Raw genomic sequence first — 23,342 nt, forward strand, 5'->3', positions numbered from 1 at the left:
AGTGGAAACCGAACCTGGGTCTCTCCAGACTGCAGGCCACTCTCTAACTGCTGAGCCAAACCAGCCAGGGCTCCCTTGCATTCTTGTACTCAGTTGCAAAACAATCCTGTCCTCTGCATTCTCAATGCCTAAAATTCTTGGCTGAACCTGGCTTGAGAAATACACACAGTCATTCAGATTGCTCTCCCTTTACATAATCATGAAGGTTCAAGTGGGTCCTAATGATGTAGTAATACTATATTTCCCTAGTTCATTCACTATCACAATGCCCTAGATGACATTTTCCTTTCTTCTCCACCACCACAAACTTCTTTCTCTTTTCTCATTATCATCTAATGGTTTTCCTTGTTTTTTCAGTATGCAAAAGAAAGCAATCAGAACAAAAATTAGAGTGAAACACCACATCTACCCACCCACCTCTTCACCTCCTACTACAAGGTATGTAGCTGCTTGTGCTTCTAAGGTGTGCCATTTCATTTGTGTTTCCAATCCATACCCCATGCCTCCTTGCTTACAAAGACACTTCTGCAATTCTCAACTCTCTCCTGTACCACTTATGTTACATTCATTCTAGTTTAAGCTCAATAGCATCAAACCATTTTATTTCTCCCATTTAAAAAACAAAACAACAACAAAAAAAAACTGTCACATCACTAATTTCTCCAATTACTGAAACTTTTTTTATACTTTCTTTAGAGCAAAATCTAAAACGTTCACCATACTCATTATCTCCAATTTGTCCCTTCATTCTCACTTAAATTCTTATTTTCACTCGAATCAGGCTTTTACTCCCAGCACTCTATCAATATTTCTCTTCTAAAATTTACCAAAGACTTTGATGTTGCCAAATCCAAATTTAAGTTTCCAATTCTTAACTTACTTATGTGTAAGCATAATTTGCACAATTGATTATGTTCTTTGTCTGGAAATGCCTTGTTCATTGGCCTCCAGGAAAAAACATCTTCTTTGTTTCAACCTAATTCTATTGCTTTTCTTTCCCAATCTCTTTTCTTGTTCCTAAACATTTCCTTGGCTGTTAATGTTGGACGGACTCACGGTTTAGTTTTTGAACTCTTCCCATTTTACCCAGGCTCATTCCCTTAATGATGTTACCCCATCATATGGCTTTAAAGAATATATATATGCTGAATCCAAATTTTATACCTTACCTGTGATAAAATATTGTTAATTTCATTCATTCAAATACCTCTCAAAATATGAAAATTGCACTTATATTTGTATTGAGCATCTCACCTTAATTTGTCCAAAACATAACTCTTCCTCTCTAAGCTTACTCACCACCATAGTTTTCCCAATCTCTGTTAATATCAAGTTCCTCTTTTTTCTAGTTGTTCCAACCAAAAACTTGGCAGTCATTTTTCATTCTTCTCTTACATTTCATATTCGACAAAGAACAATTACCTTTTTGGCTTTGTCTTACAAATATGCACAAAAGTCCATCACTCATTACAAATTCTATCATTACCACTCTGGTTCAATCTACCAATGATATCTTCCCTTGATTTCTACAACACCCTCTCTCCTGGGCTTGCTGTCTTGGTCCTCTTGATAGTTTATTCTCAACACAAAAGCTATTATGGTTCCATTAAGTTGAAAGTTTATCTTCTCCTTTGTCTGTTCAAAACTCTCTAGTATAATTTTATGTTGGAGTAAAAAACCATAATTCTTAAAACAACCTAAGCAATTGATTATCTGTTTCTACTTATCTGTAACATCATCTCCTGCTGTTCTTTCCCTTACTTATTGTTTCAGACATTTGGCCTCCTTGCTGTTTGTGGACTATACCCAGTACGTTCTTACTTTAAATGCACTTCAGGTTGGTGTTTGTTCTTTCTGCCATGTTATTCCCTTCCTTTCTTTCCTTCACCTCTTTTAACACATTTCACCTTCTCAAAGAAACCTTCCATATCCAGTCATTAAAATTATGCCATTGGCATTCTTCCACTTTCTCCCTTCCTGCTTTTTTTTTTTTTTTTTTTTTTTTACGTAGTATTTATCTGACATAGTACATACTTTTTGTATTATTTTTTTGTTTTCCCACTCTGTAAGTTCTATCTGGGAAGCAGATTGGTTTATTTCATTCACCCAGAACAGTGCCTAGATTATAGCAGGTCTCAATAATTACTTGTTAAATGGGTCAATGAATAAACAGCATGGTCTAAAGAAACTGAAGGACGTTTATCTGTACCCTAAAGTATCATAATAAATGGACTTCTTATACCTGGCAACCTCATGTTAAAGCTTCAAATACTTGAAGATATTAGAAGTATGGAAAAATACTTCATTACTGGACTATAATTGATTTCAGAAACTTTTCTCCTCCTCACTTCTTTTTTCAATTCTTCCATAAATCGTCCTAATGGTGAAGATTATGCTGCTTTATCAAGCATTGGAGAGAAACGGGGACAACTCCTCTGGTGACAGAGATTGTATATATTTCCTCATACAATGCAGACATATCTAGGAAGTTGCTGGCAGATGTGTCTTGACTCTCTTCAGTCATATACTACATGAGTTTAATTTCCTGATTACACAAAATAATATTTTTTTCTGAGAAAACCCAGTAATATGCCTAATGCACAGACTTTGAAACAAGCATAGCAAGAGGGGACTGACTCTTTCTATATTATTTCCTGTAAAAAAGTTCTGCCATCAAAAGTCATCATTGCCCTGTTGAGATGTTGATTAAAATAACTGCTCAGAAATTATAACTTAATGGAATAGACATAGCCCACCAATCAACTTCAGAAGTTTTAGTAACTTGAGACAATGTCTTTGAAAGTCTGTCCCCTACTGGCATAAGATCTTGCTTAATTAAGCTAGTCAGCCGCAGCCAGCAAATACACTACTATTTTAATAAATAAAGTTATATTATCCAAAGTGCCTAAAAAGCAGCTTACACGTCCATTAAGTCAGACATTTACTAAACTAGGTCTGGAGAATTAATTAAAATAGAGATAAGTTTTCTAGCAGAATTCCTAATTTCAAATTCCAAATGCTTATCCAGATTAATTTAGTTTATATGCTATAGAAATAAAATTATAATATATAAAGATTACATTGAAATGGTTATGTAAAAACTATACCATAAATCATAATTAAAATGCTTATTACCGTTTGCCAAAGACAGCCACGATCTTCACAGAGTTTCTTGGTTGCTGGTTCTGCATCTGAGTAACAATTAAACCTTTCATTTTCTAAGAAAATTTGATTCCACTGAACGGTAAAGTTTTTTCCAAGGTTAAGCTTGAGATTGTGAATTAAGAGACTCTTTGAAGACAAAGAAAACATTAATGAATATTTCTGACCATTGGACTATTTAAAATACTTAACATTTATAAAATGCAGCAACCACAGCGATTCTTCAAATCAAGTCATAAGTAGTTTTAATATAATACTTCAAGAATACAATAGAAAGGAGAAAAGAGGTTATGCACTGAAATGGCTAGTACCTCAAAACAGGAAAACCATTACAATTACAGATACTAATGTAAAGCATTATCTTTAAATCCAGATATAAATTCAATTCTCAGTTCTGTCATATAATGCTCCTGAGTCTTGGGGAAATTTTTCTATCTTCAATTTTATCCCACTTTAAATGCAGATAATGACCGCTACAAAAATGGGTTGCTATATAGAAAGAATATGTAAAATTTAAAGCACCTAGCATAACGCCTGGGGCATACGCTGTATGAAATAAATGTTAGGTCCCTCAAGGAAGAAAAAGAAAAGAAAAAGTTAATCACTTTGTTTGATATGGAGGCTCCTAGAGTGAGAGGAGGAAAATACTTATGTCTTTAATTTTGTCCCAAATTTTATCCATTGTTTAGAATATTTAAGGAATAATTTAGAAGGGTGATAATTAGTCATTATGCAAAAAAGAAAAATATGAGAAAATAATTGTGTGTATATATGTATATACAGATATGCAAATATACAGATATAAATATATATTCTAATACACAATTATTTATAATTTGAGAAAATTGTAAAGTTATGTTTTATTATTATATACCTTGGGAATAACATGGTCAAAATTTATCCCAGATTTTTATCTGCATAGCTTAGTTTTAAATATAAACTTATTTTCATTCAGGAATAAAAATTTATATAAAAATTAGTCTAAGTATAGCAGAATTAGGAAACTGTATCTACTAGTGTCTGTTTGAATCTTTATATAAACATAAAAATAGACACTGATATAAATTGAGATTGCAAAAATAAAATAAAATAACTTTTATATTATGTGCTTTTTATAATTTTTGTTAGAGTCATAAAGTTCTCAATAAAACTTATATTATTTAATTCATGTTGATTAACTCCTGTAGTCCTAGGAATCCATAAATTATAATATATTTACTAAATAAAAAATAGTTAACCAATATATATATTTTTTTAATTTCTAAGTGAAAGACACTGGGCCAGAAGGCTTAAGAGTGAGACAAAAAAAACTTTTAAAATATTCTATATCTAAAAGAATTTTAAAATTATTTAGGCTGGTATTACCAATAATTTAGTATTATATAAATGGTGGTAAGTAAATACCAATAAAAACTACTTTCATGTTTTAAATTATTATGTTTAACATTTAAATACATGGATTTATTACCCAAAGCAACATTATTATTTAAGTATTAACATTTATAAATGAGGAGGCTGAGATAATAAGAGATTAATTTAATATGTTTAAATGCACAGACTATAGGGCGGGAATTTGAACCTAGTTTTGTGATTCCTTTTTCCTCTTTAGTACATCTGTTCAAAGAAACAAAAGTTATAAGACAGGTCTTATACTAGAAGGGGTAGGCATGAACAAAAATTTGAAGAAAAATGTACAAGGTATATGAGGACAATGAAAGTTTGTGAAAGAAGGAGCAGGAAGAAAAATTAAAGATATAACTTATCACCATCTTAGAGTCTTAAATGAGAAGCTAAAATATTTAGAATGTTGCATGCAAAAGATGTAAGTCGAGTCCAAAGTAGGAGAATGTTATAAGAAAATACTATAAAGTTATATATAAGTGCTATCAAAGACAAAATGAAGTAGGAAGAAATAGCAGGAGTCATCTTAATATTGATATCAAAATATAAACTGGAACGACCTAAAATGGAACATTGGAAATAGGAGAAGAAAATTAAAGAAAAGAAAGATATGTCATGAAGAAAAATAATCACAAAAGCAAGAGCCTGAATGGTTATGTAATGTTAAATATAGTATATGACAGCTAAGTATATGACAGCTAAAATGTTTTAAAAGATTGTATTTACCTTGTTGGAAGCATTATAAGTGAAATTAAGGTGAGTTTGCACTGGTTGATCATTTTCCTTCACTGTAACTTGTGTAACAGTGTCTATGAGCCCAAGGATTTTAATAGTCTCAAATGCTAAAGCGGTTCCTTCTTGGTATGATGAATGTGTGCATATGATATTTAATACATTCTGAAAAAAAGTATATAATATTATATATTAAAATAGAAGGTCTTGGGATACAAAACTGAAATAACAATGCAGCTGTGAAATAGGTAAAGAACCAGTCAGACTTCGATTCCCACCAGCTCTCCACATCCAAGTAGCATATATAAATAGACCCATGAGTATCTCTTTTCAATTTTTTGTACACATGCTGTAACATTTATTATCGAAGATTACCTAAATTACTTATGATACAATTCATATATATCCTTTCTCATTCCAGCCCTAAATGTTGATGAAGAATAACTTAGCTTTGGCAAAAAATAACAAAAGAATATATAAAGAAATCCAACATCTACAAAAACATTGCTATTAATTATTCAAAATATAACCTTGCCCAAGATTTCATCCTCAACTCAGATCCATGACAACTATTGCTATGACTTATATATTAAAACCTATTCAGATAAGTTGATATTATGTCTCTGTGGCATGTTTCTTAAACCAGCCATAATACTTTAAGAAGTCTGAAGATTTCTGTACTTCACTCACATCATCATTAACTCATCTATTATATTTGAATATAAAAATATAAGCTAACAGTTTATTTCTACTTTTACAATTTAATAATTTATTTAATTTGTTTCTATTGAAATCTGGTGGTAAATATAAATATGTTTCCAAAAAAATCAATAAAGACATAACCCAAACTTTAACAAAGTATATATTTAACATATATATATATATATATATATATATATATATATATATATATCCAAGGAGAATGCTTACTTCAGAAACAGAAAATGTGTATAAAATGTAGTTGCCATTTTCTATGGTATCTGAAATGGAAAAAATAAAGTTATCAGATCAAACAGCAATGTTAAATTCTCTGTTCTATTTTTATAGTTACACAACACTCAAGAATTTTGGGAAAAAATACTATTTAACAATAAAGCAAATTAAACAGATAATCCTTTTAAATTAAGGTTTTAATTACCTCTGAACAAAGTAATCATGGCAGTATGTTTTCTGAGTAAGTAAAGGTAATGAATGCATATTTGTCTAGTTTAATTTTTCAAAAACTATAAAAATATTTATGAAAATAGAGAGAAAACAAAACTTAAAATATACATTATAGCAAATTTATCATTTTGAATAATATTTTACCACTTTCTGGTAAATCTTGCAACATTCAGTTTATGTTAGAAAAATATGGCACATTGCAATTTTATTTTGCATCTTTTATTTATCTTTTTGTTATTTCAGTTTGGGGACATGTTAAACATTGGAATGAACTTTAATTAGAAAAAAAGGAAAATGATTTTATGAACCATATATGTTTAAACTCTTTATCAGCATTTTTCTATAACAGAGAAACTTAAAATTATGACCAAAATATTTTAAAAGAAACAGAGTGAAAATATAAAGGGAATCCCAGGATTTATATATAATTCTCTCAATAACATTAATTAACTTAAAATTTTAATCCTAGGAAATAAAATTAGAATCAAAACCTTAATTTAAGGTCTTGTTGCTTCCATGTTTACTTACAAATGATTTATTTTCATAAAATTTTGATTTTATCTTTTCAAAGTACATAACTATATAGATCATCATATTACTTGACTGACTAAATCATATCTCCTTTCATATTTTAATCATTTTCTTGCATAAAAGTAAGTGATCAATACCAAATTTTCGTAGAAAAGTATGTTTAGGATATTTATATCATAAAGAAATAAAAATAATCTTAAAATCAAGTCCCACATGCTACCAACAGAGGTATTATCTCAACAACATCTTCTTTAATTGATGATTACAAATAATTTATTTTGCTGGAGTTCATTTTTATGATACATTTCAATGTAGTAAATGCTTGGAACCTACATTCACAGGAGACCTCACTCTAATGTCCTTAGGCCCTAAGGTACTTGAGAAAGAGTAAGAAGGCTGGAAGGCTGGAGCAGAATGAAATATGGAAAGCTGCAGAGGATAAGAGAGAGAGAGAGAGAGAGAGAGAGAGAGAGAGAGAGAGAGAGAGAGAGAGAGAGAGAGAGAGAATGTGTGCAAACGAAAGTACAGGTAGTGTGAGTGCTGTGGGTCTTGGTTAAGACTGGCTCCTAACTGAGATAAATGGAAAAAACTTAGATGGTTTTGAGTAGAGGCAGGATGCTTTGAATCATCTTTTAAAAGAATGACTCTACTGCTGGATTGTAAGTAGAATATAAAAGGGTTTGATAAGAACTATAGACTAGAAAACACTTAAGTAGCTAATGTAGTAATCAAAATGAATGATAGTGATGACAGAGCTGATGGAAGGACCCAGATAAAGTAAAGCCAAAAAAAAAAAAATTCCTAGGTTGTAAGAGAGGATTGATTCTAAGGTTTTCACAATTTTGTAGAGATGAAATTACTGTCAACTGACAAGGGGAAGACTGTATGTGAAGCAAATATATATTGTGTTATTATATACTGAGGCCATCCATATTTTCACAGATAAAATTAGAAAAAAAAGCAGGATTTTAAAAATAAATTCCATATTTTTTAATTATAAGAGAGCACACCAGTAATTAGACTGACTGCTTCTTAGAGTTAATTTAGAAATATTTGGATGTTTAAAGGCATAGTGCATATGACAAGTAGTGAGCTATAAGATAGAAACTAAACTACATATTTTATACATACATATATTAAAAACATACCTAAGAGCCCTTTACTACAAAAAAATGAATACAAATACTTAACTAATTTGTGAGAGTACTTATAACAGACTAATTCTAGCCAAACGGATACATTTACTATTGGCATAATTAGATATTTGCAAGAATTGGCTCTTTTATATTCTCTTGGTCTACTGAATTCTCAAGTTTGAGCTCACTAAATAAAATTAAAGACACTTAGTAACTGAAATAAATTATAAACTCTATATATAGTAACGTTCTTAGAAAATAATTTGACATTAGCAACAGCTTTAAATGTCTTTTTGCTTTATTTTTACAGTAATGAAATTTTCTTTTTAACCACTACAATCGTGTAAGAGTTGAAAATTTGATGAAATTTGTACACTTAGGAATTTAACTCTTTTAATTAAGAATAGGAATCTAATAAACTCTCTACACCTGTCAAAGACTTTTATAGTGATCGAATAGGCAAAAGTAAAAGTTGTAATTCAAAATATAATTTAAATAATTAAATTTTATAAAGTAACCTAGACCCTAAAATAGATTAAAAACAGGAATTAAAACCTGTGACATTTTTAAACGGATGCAACTTTATATTAACATAGTCAAAATTTTCCATCATCAGAATGAACATTTAAAAGCATATCACCTTTGAGACTTACCGTTAGTTTCTCCATCATCCCAGAAAAAGTCTCCTTTTGCTGTGTTATCTTCATCTAACGCAACTATAAGTCCTAGAGGGTTCTTTCGGCTGTTAAGTTTGTGTGCATATATAATTAAAAATGAATTTATAATAGTAAAAGTTTCTATAAATAAGTCCATTACAAACTAATGGATTTGTAGAAATTGTGCATTCACATGTGAACATATTAATAACATTCATGTCTATGCTTATTAATAATTTTAATGATAAAAATAATTTGTAAACTTAGAAATTAAATGGAAAGAATAAGTATAATTAATACAGAATTTCTTGGAGGTTAAGACACCAGCAATTTGGAAACAGTGTAATATATTTCAATTAAAATGAGAAAAATTAAATATAGCTTATTAATGCACAATACACCATATCTTTGCCACATAGCAATTAATTCTAGATTGCACTGTATCAAGGCTACATCTTATATACAAAATAATGAAGCCAAGTAAAACATTTTTAAGTGTTGAATGAGATCTCTAATAATGGTAGAAATGAAGCTAAGTCTAGTAAAAGGACTGAGGCATGTGATCACTGAAATTCTTTTCTAGTTATATATCATTTTAGGTTGTTAACCTAAAGTAGTACTCTTGAATCTTTATAGTCTAGGCAACTGCTCTATACAAAATATATTCCCTCCAGCATGCACTAACCAGTGCATGCTTCTCTTGTTTAATACAGCTGTAGAGGATGACCCATTTTTCTGAGAATACAGTCATGAAACAGTTACAGTTACAGTTATTAAAGTAAACAATTCTAGAGTGCCAAAATGACAAAATTCTCATTAATTTGTCCCTTTAATAAATGCTTAGAGAAAATATGGAGCCACCCTCCACTACACTATCATTGGACTAGGTTCTAAAGCAGTCAAAAGCCAAGCCCCTGCCTTTATGAAGTTTATAGTCTAAAAGAGTAAACACACTGCATAAAAATATAATATAAAATAATATAATATTATATAAATAATTTCAATAATCTTAATGTCATGAAAAACACATCAGGATAAGGAATAGTGAGCCACTACATGTTGGGATGGTGAATTCCATATAATGCATTATTTGCCTTTGTACCCAAATGAATGCTACAAGATGAAGCAAGTTTTTTTCTTTTCTTCTAAATATTTCTGGAATTTATTCTTACTGAACAGTTTAGTTTCTATCTTGTTCTTTACCTAAACAGAGCTATCCACTTCATTTATCAACTTAAAAGTAAAACACTATAGCAGAAAGAAAAACACTGAGCCATTTAGGTACTGACAATCTAAATACTTAAGAACTGACACTTTTATCAAGTATAGAATTTACTTTAATGATTAATATTTTTATCATGAATCAACCATTAACTTTATACATAATCTATAAAGAATGTACATTTTAGCACAAAAAAATTCTAATATAATTATATTTATTTTTAATTAATTTTTTATTAAATATACATAATTTTATTCTTTTTTACCATGATGGTTATAATTAAGAATTTCCCCCATATGTCAAACTTCTTCTGATAAATAACTAAACATTAATCTTGGATACTTAAAAAAAAGATAAGTGAAAAGAAATTATATTTCAGATTTTAGTTTAAAATTCTTCATTTTACCTTGCAGTTGTAGTTACAGCAGGTTGCTGAGTGGGGATAATATAACCTCCTCTAAGATGTAACCCTATTTTGTCTCTTGGAAGATACATATCAACACGTTGTTTCTTCCATGGTCTTTTTGCACCCTAATATTTGGAAGTTAAGAAGATTTTTTATTAGTAGTAAATACTTTAAACCCCATTTTACAAGCATCAAAATTTACAAATAGAAATAATATTTGGTATTTGTAATTGTCATCTAAATAAATATTTTTTTCTAACTTTTAAATAAAACACTTGTTTTTTTAGTTTACGGAACAAAGGGGAGAAATTAGTTCATTTTTTTAAAAATCATTATAGAAAAATTTATTTTCCTTTTACAATGATTAACAATATTCTTAATTAACCCTATTTTTCATTCTTTGTTTTGTTTTAAAGTTAGTTATGTTTCTAAAAAGGATTTTTTTAAAAATCAGTGTTTCTATAAAAATAAAGGGTCTGTTTAACACATATAAGTAATATGTAAAATAACACCTTTTGAAAGAAATACATCTCCAAACATCTTGTTTAATTAAATAGAATGTATATATAAAAGCTGTTATGTTACCGTTTTAAAATTGAAATAAAAATATTTCCCAAATGTTTAAATATACTGTATATAAAAAAATGTTTAAGATGAGTTCAATATTCAATTCTCCTAGATATAAGATAAATATATAAAATAGAAAAAGTATTAAAATGTCACCATCCCTTTCTAAAATTATTTCAGACCTTTTATTTTTACAATTTGAAAATGAATAATATAACTCTTTATGTAAAAAATATAATTACATATTAATCATATGTAACAGAACACACTTTCTCGTACAACAGAATGTACAAATTTTACAGATCATTCAAATTTGAAATTATCCATTTTTTATAACAATAACAGAAATATTGCAAATAGATATGGTACATGTTTGGAAGTAAACTTCCATGTAATGTTTCACAATATAATACTTGAGAGTCTATTATTATATTAAGGTTACTTACAGTTTCATAATCATACCAAGTAGCATTGGGAATGTATGCACTGACTGTCTCTGCTCCCTATTAAAAATTAAGATAATTTATATATACAGAATACATCATTTATACGTGTACATGTTTTTTTTTTCTACTTCAATACTTCAGAGAAAAAAATTACATCATATATTAAGTTAGGTGTTCATAGAAAACTGGAAAGCTTCCTTTATATTGTTAACTCCAATATTTTCTATAAATATTAATCAGAATGCTATTTTATTAATTTTAGACAATATCATAATATAAAATAGGCTAAAAGCAAAGATGAAATTAAATGGCAACTAAAATAATGCACGCACACACTCGTATAGTGAGTGTGAACGTGAACACATTCATTTCTGTATATTTCCATGGGTATACAAACAACTAAAAACCAAATAACTCACTCTACTAGTGATTCAACATTTTCATAAAATCAGCTGGTTTTCACATTTCCCTTTATTTACAACTTAGTAAAATTTCAATATCTATGTCTACTTAAACAGGAGTTTGTTATTATTATTATAAGATTTGATTTTGATTCTATAAATAAAGCTTTTTTTTTCCAGAAAAATATTTTACGCAATTGCCTTCTTCCCAGTTATACTTTATGTATCTGAAAAGAAAATCTACTTAATATTTTTATAATTTTTCAAAATTTCTTCCACATTTTAGAATTCAATTTGACATTTATCAGGTTGAAACAGTCTATTGAGTAACATCTATTACAAAGATGTTTTGTAATTTAGTGTATATTTGATTATAAAACTTCCCCTTAAGCAATACAGTTATTACATTTCAATACCTACCTGTTTCAAGACTGGGGTAATAAGTAATGAAGGGCCCCATAAGAACTGAGTGTCCTCAATCCAGCTATTTGTGTCCTCATAAAACCTAAGAACAATGACAATGTTTATAATATAATGATAAAAAATAAGTTTATCCAAATTCCTTGTTTGGTTTATCTTTTCAGCTTTTTCCCTTGGGAATTATTATTAGCTTTACTTTTATTTGTTTGATTAATCATTTTGAATCTGTATTTCTTATAACTTTATGGTTCATCTGATGCTGGAGAGGGAAGAAAAGAAGAGAGAGAGGGAAGGAAGGTGGTGGGAAAAAATAGTACATCCGGGATTCAAAAATTCTACCATATATAATAAGGTTACTTTATATGTAATAAACAACTATTCTGTTTATTTTCTCCTGTGAGATGGGTTTATAAAGTACAAGAAATCTTTCATAATCTACTTTCTTCCCTTTAAAATTTTTTCCATTATTAACTCCCATTTTGTCTTAGATTTGAAAGGGCCTTTAGTCATTTCTTGAGGAAAGGCGCTGCTTTGGTCAAGATATACAAAGATAAGCACAATCCATTGTACTTTTTCACTATATTCATTTGATCTATATTCAGATGATCTTCAAAATAAACACATTATATGTTTTCCATAATTCTATATTTAATCCCTCATATAATTTCCCTAAAATATTATCTCATTCATTTTCTAAATTCTATTGAAGACACATTTCTCAATTAATTTCATCCAAAACACCAAATTAATTATACTTACTACTGTCATTCTATAGTTCATCGAATTATATTATATGAATGTGAAAACAAGGAGCTGAACTCCACTTGACATCTTGATTTATCTCCATTAGTCTTTTAATATATGTGCAAGTATAATTTGAAATGTATTAAAATTATTGAACATTGTACTCACTCATGAAGAAATGGCCTTGCTACTGTTTCTCCAAACTTGTGGGCTTTATAAAACAGAGTATAGAGGTAAGGTAATAAGGTATAACGAATATTCAAATAGTGCCTTGATGAATTAACCAAAAGAGAATTTTGTCCAAAAAATGCCGGATCTTGATGCTACGGGATAAAAAGAGAAATTGAAATAAGAATGCTAAACTATGTATAAAAATTAAAATAGAAACATTGAATCTATGTTTGAATAGTAAATTCTATGCATTTTAACTTATGTATAAAAAGATGAAATTACTCCTATTTCATCATCAGAGTATATGAACATTTCTAGCTTTTATGTTTTTATGTGGATATTTTAAAATGAAACTGTATTTTAAAATAGATTTTCTAATTTAAATACACACAGACAACATGGAGGAACCTGGGAAGTATTATCCTAAGTGAAACAAGCCAAGCTGAAGAAGACAAATACCACATGATCTCACTTATATATGTAATATAATGAATATAACAGTCTGAGGAATAGGGTAGACCTAGAAACACAAAGTAGGGTACAGACTGACAACCCTCAGAAGAGGGGTTGGTGGGGAGTGGGAAGAGATAACCCACAGAACTTATATGCTTGTATGCATAACCAAGGGACATGGACAGCAAAGCTGGGGACGGGGTAGGGGGGATGGGGAGGAAGGGGTAAAAAAGAAGAAACATCTGTAACAAAAATAAAATTAAAAAATAAATGTAAGAAAGAAAGAAATACACACAGAGAAGGTGAACATGTATTTTAAGAAGGAATGTTTCACTGAGATTATTTGTGGTAGATTAAATTACTGGTTTCCTGGACAGTTTGCACACTTTCAACTTGAAGAACAGCCTCTCTGAGGAGCCTACACTAGATCAACTAACTCTCAGACAAGGTACAATGATGTCATCAAACCTGCTGGTATCTCCTGCTACAGGTAACAGAATTAACTAAGGGTACTAGCTCCTGCCTCCCAGCATTCACCATCATGTTTTTGACCTTGAAGCCACATTTCCCTTTGGCTGTACTCAGCCAATCAATTAGAACGGTGAAGAACTATTCAGTCCCATTTCTGGGAGACACATGCTTCTTCCAATGCTCACTTTCCCCTGAGGACGTGACACTGGGCTGACTGAAACTCCTTGGAGATAGGAAGTTTAAGACCTCACATGGGAGTCTTCCTATCAAACCGATTTTCTTGCTTTCATCTCACCAGGTTTAGACTTAATTATGATGTGAAGGCTCTCTCCACTTTCTTCTGCTCCCTTCCATTTATTCCCACACGGTATTTCACCAATACATCTCCAAAATGTCTAATTCTGCTTTGCATCTGCTTTTTGGAGGATATAAATAAACACAGAGTATCCTGTAATTCATATCAGGATCTCCCATACACACAAATTTCCTGAAAGTATAATTTAGTTAGACTAGACAGGAACTTCTCTCCAATTTATACCTTTTATTTCTATTCTCTTATGCCTCCTTCCAGATTAAATTCTGAATTGTTGTCCCTTTTCTCGAACAGAATTAAGGCCCTATATGTAACCAGTATGTAACAGTGAGTAATTTCTTAGCCACCATAGACTTAATTGACTTGATGGTTTACCCTGATTTCTCCATTCCCTTTGAAAAATAGGTCCCTGGGAGCCCACAGCATGAATTCTCAGAGCTGGTCGAACAGCTCAATATGTCCTGTACTTATGTTCCCACCAGTTCAAATGCATGTTTTTTAAAGCATTAGTTGCATTTTTCCCAATGTCATCCCAGTTTGTTTATTAGAGAAAGACTCTAGACTCAAACTGCATTGCAAGTGGCTTTAATTTTTTGTGTTCTTAAATGAAACAAAGACTGGATATCCTTAATAGTATATTATATAGTTTATGAAAAAAAAGTTACCAGAAACTTTGTTAGAATCCAAGAATCCAGACTCAAAAATCTTTGGCTTTAATTTTAAAATCTTGTGATTTACTACATTTACATATGCTTTAGGTATAAATAAAATATTTATGTAGTGACTACATAATGTGTCATAATTTTTTTAATATACAAATATTTATAAGCCTTGAGAAGAGGACCTCTGTTGTTCATGAATTATGCTAGAAGCTTTCAGATTATGTCATCTATAGATATAAATTTAAGTGCTTTGCTGACAATGGGGGCATGTTTTATATCAAAACAAGAAAAACAAGAGGCATTTACCTCATATTCATCAGCATTATGGTTTCTAGAAAATGGATAGAATGCCCCAAGTTGCATCCATCTTCTGCAAAGTTCTTCAGTGGTATTAACCACAAATCCACAGATATCTGCTCCAACCTAAATAAACAAATATATCTATTATTTATAATGTAAAAATTCTCAAAGTTGTCCAGAATAACACCTTTTTAGCCTCAGTGGGTTAATTTGCATGACTTATATTCTTTTTGTTGTACTGTCTTTATATACTCTCTTTTAACCTAGCCTTTTTATTTTGAATTTTTGTTACATACTTGCCTCTAATTGCATCACTTTACTCTCTTTTCTTCATTGTATCTTTTTTAATTTCAATCTTATTTACTTCATTGTCTTTTTGTACATTTTCTTAGTTTTTAAAATTTATTTTCTCCTTTGATCTAATTATTGTTAATTCAATGTATAAAGTGAAATTACATTATTAAAATGTTTTGCTTCTAACTCTAAAACACCTCCCGTTGTTTTTTCTGTGTATAATATATTATTGTAGGAGGTAGTGAAAAATTTTATATGATGTGTACTCATATAAAATTGCATACCTCTTTTTTTAAAAACCCTCCAGAAAACCAATTATCCTTAAGTTGTATTTACTGTTTGCAAATATTTCTTTATTTTTCTAAATAGTGTATATGTTTCTATAAACAATATACAGTACTAATTTCACATTTATTAGTTTTATGTAAATGGTATGTTGTATGCATCATACTGCTTTCCATTTGTTCCCAAAGCTTTATTTTTGTGAGATTCAACTTTTTTTGTGGCTCCATTAGTTCTCTGTTATATAATATCCCATGACTATATAAAATGATTCTATAAAATTTTAAAATCTATTTTCATATGAAAATGTAAGTTACAATAAAAATAAATAAAAAATAAATAAATAAGATCTTTGTGAATATATAAAAAAACTTACTCTTTTATCATTGTGTGTGTGTGTGTGTGTGTGTGCGTGTGTGTGTGTGTGTGATTATTTTCTGGTTACTGCAAATCAACCCTGCTTAATAAAAACAAGTTCCATTTTTATGAACAGTGAAAGCACATGGACATTTCCCATTGTTCCATTTTCTTGCCAATTCCTGATATGTTAGACTTTTAATTTTTGCCACCATATGTATATATGAAATGTATTTTAGCAGTTTATACTTGCACTTCTCTGATTACTAGGAAAGTTGGGAAGTTTTTCATATTTTTATTAAGTCCCTATTGGTTTCTCTTTCTGTAGAATTGCCTATTTATATCCTTTGCTAATTTTTTCATTATTTTTTACCTTCAGATTCATAATAGGTACTTTAATTAAATATTAATCATCTATTGGCTATATAAGTTGAAAATATAATTTCCCAGTAGGTGAGTAACTTTTTTTTAAATTTTTAAAAATTGAATTTTAAGCAGTTTACATTTTGTTATAATAATGTACACATAATGTAAACATAATTTATGTATATTTTTCTATTAGCTACACCTTATATGTCTGTTTAAGAAATTATTTCCCTTATCTCATATCATAGTTTCCCTCTTATATTTTCTTCTAAATTGTTTGAAGTTTACTTCTCACATGCCCATCTTTAACCATCCTTGGATTAATATTTGTGCATGGTGTGAAATAAAAACCCATTTTAGTTTATTTTTTCAATGGATATCAATTGTCTAAATTAATAACTGGTACTTTACTCACTATCTACAGTGATTTAACAAATTTCCACTAATCCATATTAATTTATTTGAATATTCACAGTCAAGGATTATTGTTTCATATTTGCTTATGTTTCAGGGCAAATCCTCATGCACTTTTCCACTTCTTTAAATTGATTGTCTTCCCCATGAAGTTTAGAATAATAATTCATGTTCTCCAAATTCCCTTTATAGTTTAAATTGGAATATCACTGAATTTCAATAATAGTTTGGGGAGAACGCATATTTTATGATACTGTGCCTTCTTTTCCATGAACATGGTATATCTTTACTATATTTAGTTATTTAAATTATCTCAAAATTGTCCTACATTCAGTTTTAACATTTACTCCTGATTATTTATTAATTGGTTGTTGTAATAAATAATTAATCTAAAATGCATTCTAACATTTTTTTTTTCCTTTTGGACAAAACTTACCATAAATTGTTGATCTATTATCTTTGTACTTTGACTTGAAATTTTTTTTCCTCTAGAGACTTTACTTTCACTGGACTGATAACATTTCTTATGTTTATTTTCTAGATCTTTCTTTAGATTTATTCTGTTTTTCTTTTTCTGTTTTATTAATTTATACACTTCATTCATTAATATTCAGCCTTTTTTTCTTTTGAATCTAAGCATTTAATACTATGTGTTTTTTTACTCTAAATATCAACTTAGCTGATATCTCACCAGTATGATATGAAGTACAATTGTTAGCATTCAATTTTTAAGTGTTTCTCCCCATTTTTCTTTAGTTTATTTTTTTGACTAATGAATCATTTGATAATGTTTTTTATTTCCATATTCAATATTCTCTGTGTGTGTATTTATGTTAGCTTTTTATTATTTGGTTGGTTTTTGGTTTTCATTTTGTTCAGTGCATATAATAGAAAAAATAAATAAATCTCATAATATCCTAATGTATTTTATGTTTAGTTTGTTGTGTAGGGGACCTCTTTGGTGTTTAATATGAGCATTGAACACTTCGATTAATATAAAGAGACTTGCAAAATGCCTATGTTTAGAATTTTCTAGTGTAAAATTTCTCTGCTTTTAAATTAAAAAAAAAATATCTGTCCTTATCTTTTTTAAAATAGAGAAAACAGCTTTAAACTAACAATCGAGTATTTTAATATACTTAGCCTTTTGACATTCACTTTCATTTGGATTTTGGATATCTTATATAGTGCTTTAAATTTATTATATAAGCTTTTTCTATACTTTATTCATATTGATATTTGTTTCATGAATTATTTTGATTTGATTGAATTTTGTTTATTCCATTTTATTGAGTGTTATAGACATCACCCACATTCCTATTTTTCTCATAATTTCCTAAGTATAAAGATAGAATTTTCTGTAGCATTCTTATAATCATTGTGAAAAACACTGTGTGGAACTGCTTACCAAAGGCATTCCAAACAAACCGAACTCCAGCATTCCTGTGATAGACCATTCCATTTGTTCCCACGAAGCAGTATTGTCTCCTAACCAATGTGCAGCATGCCTTCCAGATCCAGCAAAAGTTGACCGGGTGAGTATAAAGCTTCTCTTATTAGGGAAAACTTTTTGTATAGCTCTAAAAAATAAAAACAACTTAATAAACAAGATTTTTGAAAATAATACTGCAATTTAGAAATTTGAAAATCTTATTTTCAATGCATTAATTACAGTTCTTAGAGCCAAGCAATATTTGCAACTATTCTATCAATGTTTTATACCAATTTTATATTTAGCTATTAATACTTATTTAAACACACTTATCAAACACTGACAAAGGGAATACTTTTAGAACTGATTTAGATTTTGAATTACTTCCTTTATCAAATTAAATAAATGTGCTTTTTTAATCCATTTGACATTTGTTTTTGAAATACATTGGTTTAAACTCATTGAACATTTTAAATATAGAATGTAGAAATCTGAACTTTAACCAAATAAGTATTTTTGTGGCACAATGCTTTTAGTTATATATTAATGTTTGCATTTTCAAATATTAGCAGACGATGTTGGGATAAAATGTACATATTTGAGAAGTATTTTATTTTGTTCGACTCTAGAAGTTCACCATTCACAACTACAAGTTTAATTCAGTATATAAAATTATCAAGATTATCTTAGAAACATAATAGTATTCTAAGATGCTTTTTCTGTACTGTTACCTTTATAATATTGAATATAGTGTTGTTGTTTCTTTTTCTACAATTTACTCATTTATGCAACGTACTATACAATGTTGTACTGAGTGTTTTTTAAGTGAAGTAAAAAGGAAACACTGAGAAGACAGTGTATAAAACGTTTGATATCATGGTATGGTTTGGGGCCAGATAAATACGAGTTTGACTTAAAACTGAATTGTAGTTGTTTAATTATATACCAATTAAAATTTTATTGAGACTAGGATCTAGGTTTTATTGACCATTGCATTATCGGTCTTTATACAATGCTTGAAAAATAGTAGGCAATAAACCGAAGCTTGTTCCTTTTCTTTGTCTTGTATCATGTTCTTTTTTTATAAACAAGAAACACACTGCGTTAGAAAATTATTTTTTAGGAAATACTACATAGAAAATTACATTTTAATTGAATCCTTGATTTTGAAAACTATGTTAACGACTTGTTTCAGAAGCACCATGCTTCCAGGCCAAGCCGATTGTGAAGTTCATGCTTAGAAAACAATTACATTCAGAGGTAACAACCTCAACCAAAATTTTGAAGGATATTTTAAATCTATAAATAAAAAAGAATTGCAGTCAAATACATACACCATTGTTCTTGATAACTAAGTTCCAAATTCATGAATACTAAAAGAACTGATTTTATTAACAAACTAATTTATCTTCCATGAAATGATTATCTTTCTTACTCTTGCTATTTTCCAACTTTATTGGTAAATTACAAAATATATTCTAGACAATAAGTACGAAAGAAATTTCTGAATGAAATTGCACTTACTTCTCTGTGGCTATAGCCATGCTGTATCCATAGAGGCTGTGAACATCATACTGTTTTCCCCAGTACTGCACAGCATCCATGCAAATTGTTTTGGAATACATGAGTTTGTCAAGAATATCTTAGAGAAAATACATAAGAAATATATTTTGTAATTCTTTGCTATTTTAAACTCTATAATAAGATACTTTTGCTATTTTAACCTTTATATTCCTTAAAAGATATGTTATGTAACACCATACTCAGTTAAAAAACAATGAAAGATGATCATTTAAGGCAAGTTCCAACTAGGTCTCCACAATCCACTCCTGTTGATTAAGCCTTAGATTATCACTTTCACTAATACTCTGCTTCCTAACTCAAATAACAAATAAATTCAAAGGAAAAAATAACTTTTATTATATGTATAGAAATATACACAATCTTATTGTATACCAATAAGCTATAGATCCATTTTGAAGCTTTATAATAAAATAGTTTACTTAAATATTATCTAATTATATATATGTAGACCTGTAACACATTTACAAACCATTCAAATCTTTGTTTTTCAGGGTTTTTTTATAGTGTTTTAATTTTCAGGCATATATGATGTTGCAATAATTCTTGCCATCTTTTTTCAGATGTCCTTGTAGCAATGTATTTCCTATGAGTACATCTATTTCTTTGGTTACTTATTTTACCCACATTTAATGATAAAAAACTTATTTTTAGAATATGCAAAATATAACTTCTCATCAGGTACATTCTAATAACTGCACAGACTTACAGTAAAGTGCTCATGAACAAAATTTGATCACTTAAACAATGATTTCAAACAAATTTTGTATCTTTTCATTAATTATTTAATCACTGGCAAATAAAAATACATCAATATGCTAAATCAAAATTTAAACCATTTCCCTGTCCTTGGGCATAAATATTTTGGCCAAAAGTAACACAAAAATATTAATTTCAGGATACCAAAATTTTACCGAACATTGTGATTTAGAAATATGGTAGAATTTACTAGTCAATAGTTAATGATAAGTAGAGAATCAAATGAAATTTACCAGGAGTAAAAGGTGGATAATTAAACTTATTGTCATTGCATCCTTTCGCTGAACCTTGAACAAAGCTGGAAACTTCATTCATGTCCTAAATGGATATAAAATGAAGAACAGCAGATTTGAAGTAATGATAAATCATATAAAGAGAAACTCTCTAAGTTGTTTGCACTATTTTTAGTCTAAGGCAAACATGATATTGTTTTGCTCATAGAAAACAAAAACCTGACAGTCTAAAAACAAACTTGCTTATCTGTATTCACTACTTGATTCTACCTTGGGTATAAATGATTCATTATACTGAGAAAAATAATATTATTTGTTTTTTCCTGAATGTAGATAACAGAGGTATCCTAGATTGAGGAATTGTATATAATCAAAATGTATTTCATTTACTTAGTGTAAATTATACATATAAACCTTAATTATAAAGTACTAATAAACTGCCTTTTCTAAATAATTGTATCACTCCTTTCACTGTGAGTCTGTACATATTTTTAGCACATTTACTTATTGTACATATTTTCTTCATTTCAGTTGGGTTTTATCTAGTTTCTAAGATGTGCATTGCCGGCACCTAGAAACAGCACTCTGTCTGGCCACCCCTTCTCCACTCCCATGGGAGAATAAAGGTGAAAAACAGAGAGTAGCCTTTTGGTATCCTAATAAATAGAGTTATGACCTTACTGAATTCCTGGAAGGGTCTTCAGAAACCCTGGGGCTGGGAAGACCACATTAAGAGAACCAGCGACCTACACATGTCTTGGAGACAGAGTGGTGAGGCGTTGTGTGTATTGATTCTCTTGGTCTGTAAACCTAGGCCCCAAACGGATCTTGTCGCATACTAGCTCTGTGACCATAACCAGTTAAGTAAAATCTTTGGACTGAAAAAAGATAAGAGACATAAAATTATACACTACACTACCCACAAGAAATACATATTCTTCTCCTTCTCTGTTAATAGCATTAAACTACTTCTATAGAAGGTGGGACAAAAGTAGGTTTGTAGTTGTGAGTACACAAAACACAGCATTATTCTTGTATTATTATTTATTAATTATCGTATTATTTTCCATATGAACTGTAAACCTACTTTGCCCCGTCCTGTACATAGTTGACCCTTATTTCCCATGTCTGCTGTCTCTGCTCTTAAAAATGCATCGCTCTCAGTCAAGTTTCTTATTAATTTTGTTTTCCTCAGAAGTATTTTCTCTTTATTACTCTTTCCTTCCCCCCATCCACATCATACCCAGATAGAATTAATGTGAGAAATCAAGGGTACTCAAAAGAATACATTTCTCATTGTGATACAGATTTTAAAAATCAAGTGTTTCCATTTTCCAAATATTTTCTTAATAACCACAAAGAAGGAAAGTTATATAGTTATTCTAAAATTTATATTGGGTTATTTAATTAAAATTACCTGGATCATTCATTTAATTTTTTTCTATGACAACTTAGCGGACATAATTTTTCAAAGTGATTTTAATGTTTAAACTTAAAATTAGAAAAAAAGATTACCATGGGACTTAAATTATATATCTAGTAAATTACAAAACTATTTTTAAATTTGACTTAAAAATAAAATTTCATCAGTTAATTGAAGCTTATTTTTACTGTATATTAATTCTATCAGAAAAAAATAATCTGAAGAAAATTAAGGAATTTAAAAATAAAATTATAATAGGATTTAGCAATTATTCCACTAAGAACTTTTTACTCTTTATATATAGTATAATTAATTCAGTGATATTTAGTGAGTTTGAAATCATACTAATTATTATGTTGTGTTTTGTTCTTTTAAATATTAGTCAAAATGCTTCTGTATTAGCATCAAAACAGCTCTGCCTTTCTCAGATGCTCTTCCTCTTCCCATTCCCTCCCTGTCTTTGGAGATGAATCAGGTATTTTAGTCTTGAAAGGATGTAGGAAATGGAGTGTTGTCTTTCCACAGTATAGACAGCTTCTTTCCCACTATTCCTAGTGTCTTTTATACTCCTAACTGTTCTAATGAACTCAAATTGTTTCCTAAGCAAGTGGGGGGAAAAGGGAATGAAGAAACTTTTCATTTAAATTAAATAATACAATTGAAATTAGAGCTATAACTGAAAACAAAACTCAAGACCAAAGTGCATTTTCTGTGTGTGTGATTTCTGCCAGCAGCTAGGTATTATCATCATGCCTTTTTTTTTTAAATAACTGAAGCCTCTCCATCTCATTCTATTACTATTATAGAAATCTTGATGATTGTGGTTAACCTGTTACTCAATTT

At 29.3% G+C, this 23,342-nt stretch overlaps 1 protein-coding gene across 1 annotated transcript in view; it reads right to left on the bottom strand.

Annotated features, from left to right (window-relative positions):
* Window positions 1–23,342, bottom strand: part of SI (sucrase-isomaltase) — a 93,350-nt gene that overhangs the window by 49,766 nt on the left and 20,242 nt on the right. The window contains exons 13-24 of the mRNA XM_036243112.1: window positions 21,077–21,161; window positions 20,028–20,145; window positions 18,480–18,651; window positions 15,365–15,481; window positions 13,157–13,311; window positions 12,245–12,329; window positions 11,424–11,480; window positions 10,411–10,535; window positions 8,780–8,868; window positions 6,226–6,275; window positions 5,290–5,460; window positions 3,136–3,291 (exon numbers count right to left, since the gene is read on the bottom strand). Of these exons, the coding sequence (XP_036099005.1) occupies window positions 3,136–3,291; window positions 5,290–5,460; window positions 6,226–6,275; window positions 8,780–8,868; window positions 10,411–10,535; window positions 11,424–11,480; window positions 12,245–12,329; window positions 13,157–13,311; window positions 15,365–15,481; window positions 18,480–18,651; window positions 20,028–20,145; window positions 21,077–21,161 (1,380 nt within the window). The remainder of the gene's footprint in view (window positions 1–3,135; window positions 3,292–5,289; window positions 5,461–6,225; window positions 6,276–8,779; window positions 8,869–10,410; window positions 10,536–11,423; window positions 11,481–12,244; window positions 12,330–13,156; window positions 13,312–15,364; window positions 15,482–18,479; window positions 18,652–20,027; window positions 20,146–21,076; window positions 21,162–23,342) is intronic.

This window comes from Molossus molossus, unplaced genomic scaffold (assembly GCF_014108415.1).
Source record: "Molossus molossus isolate mMolMol1 unplaced genomic scaffold, mMolMol1.p scaffold_m16_p_5, whole genome shotgun sequence".
In the NCBI taxonomy this organism is placed as follows: domain Eukaryota; kingdom Metazoa; phylum Chordata; class Mammalia; order Chiroptera; family Molossidae; genus Molossus; species Molossus molossus.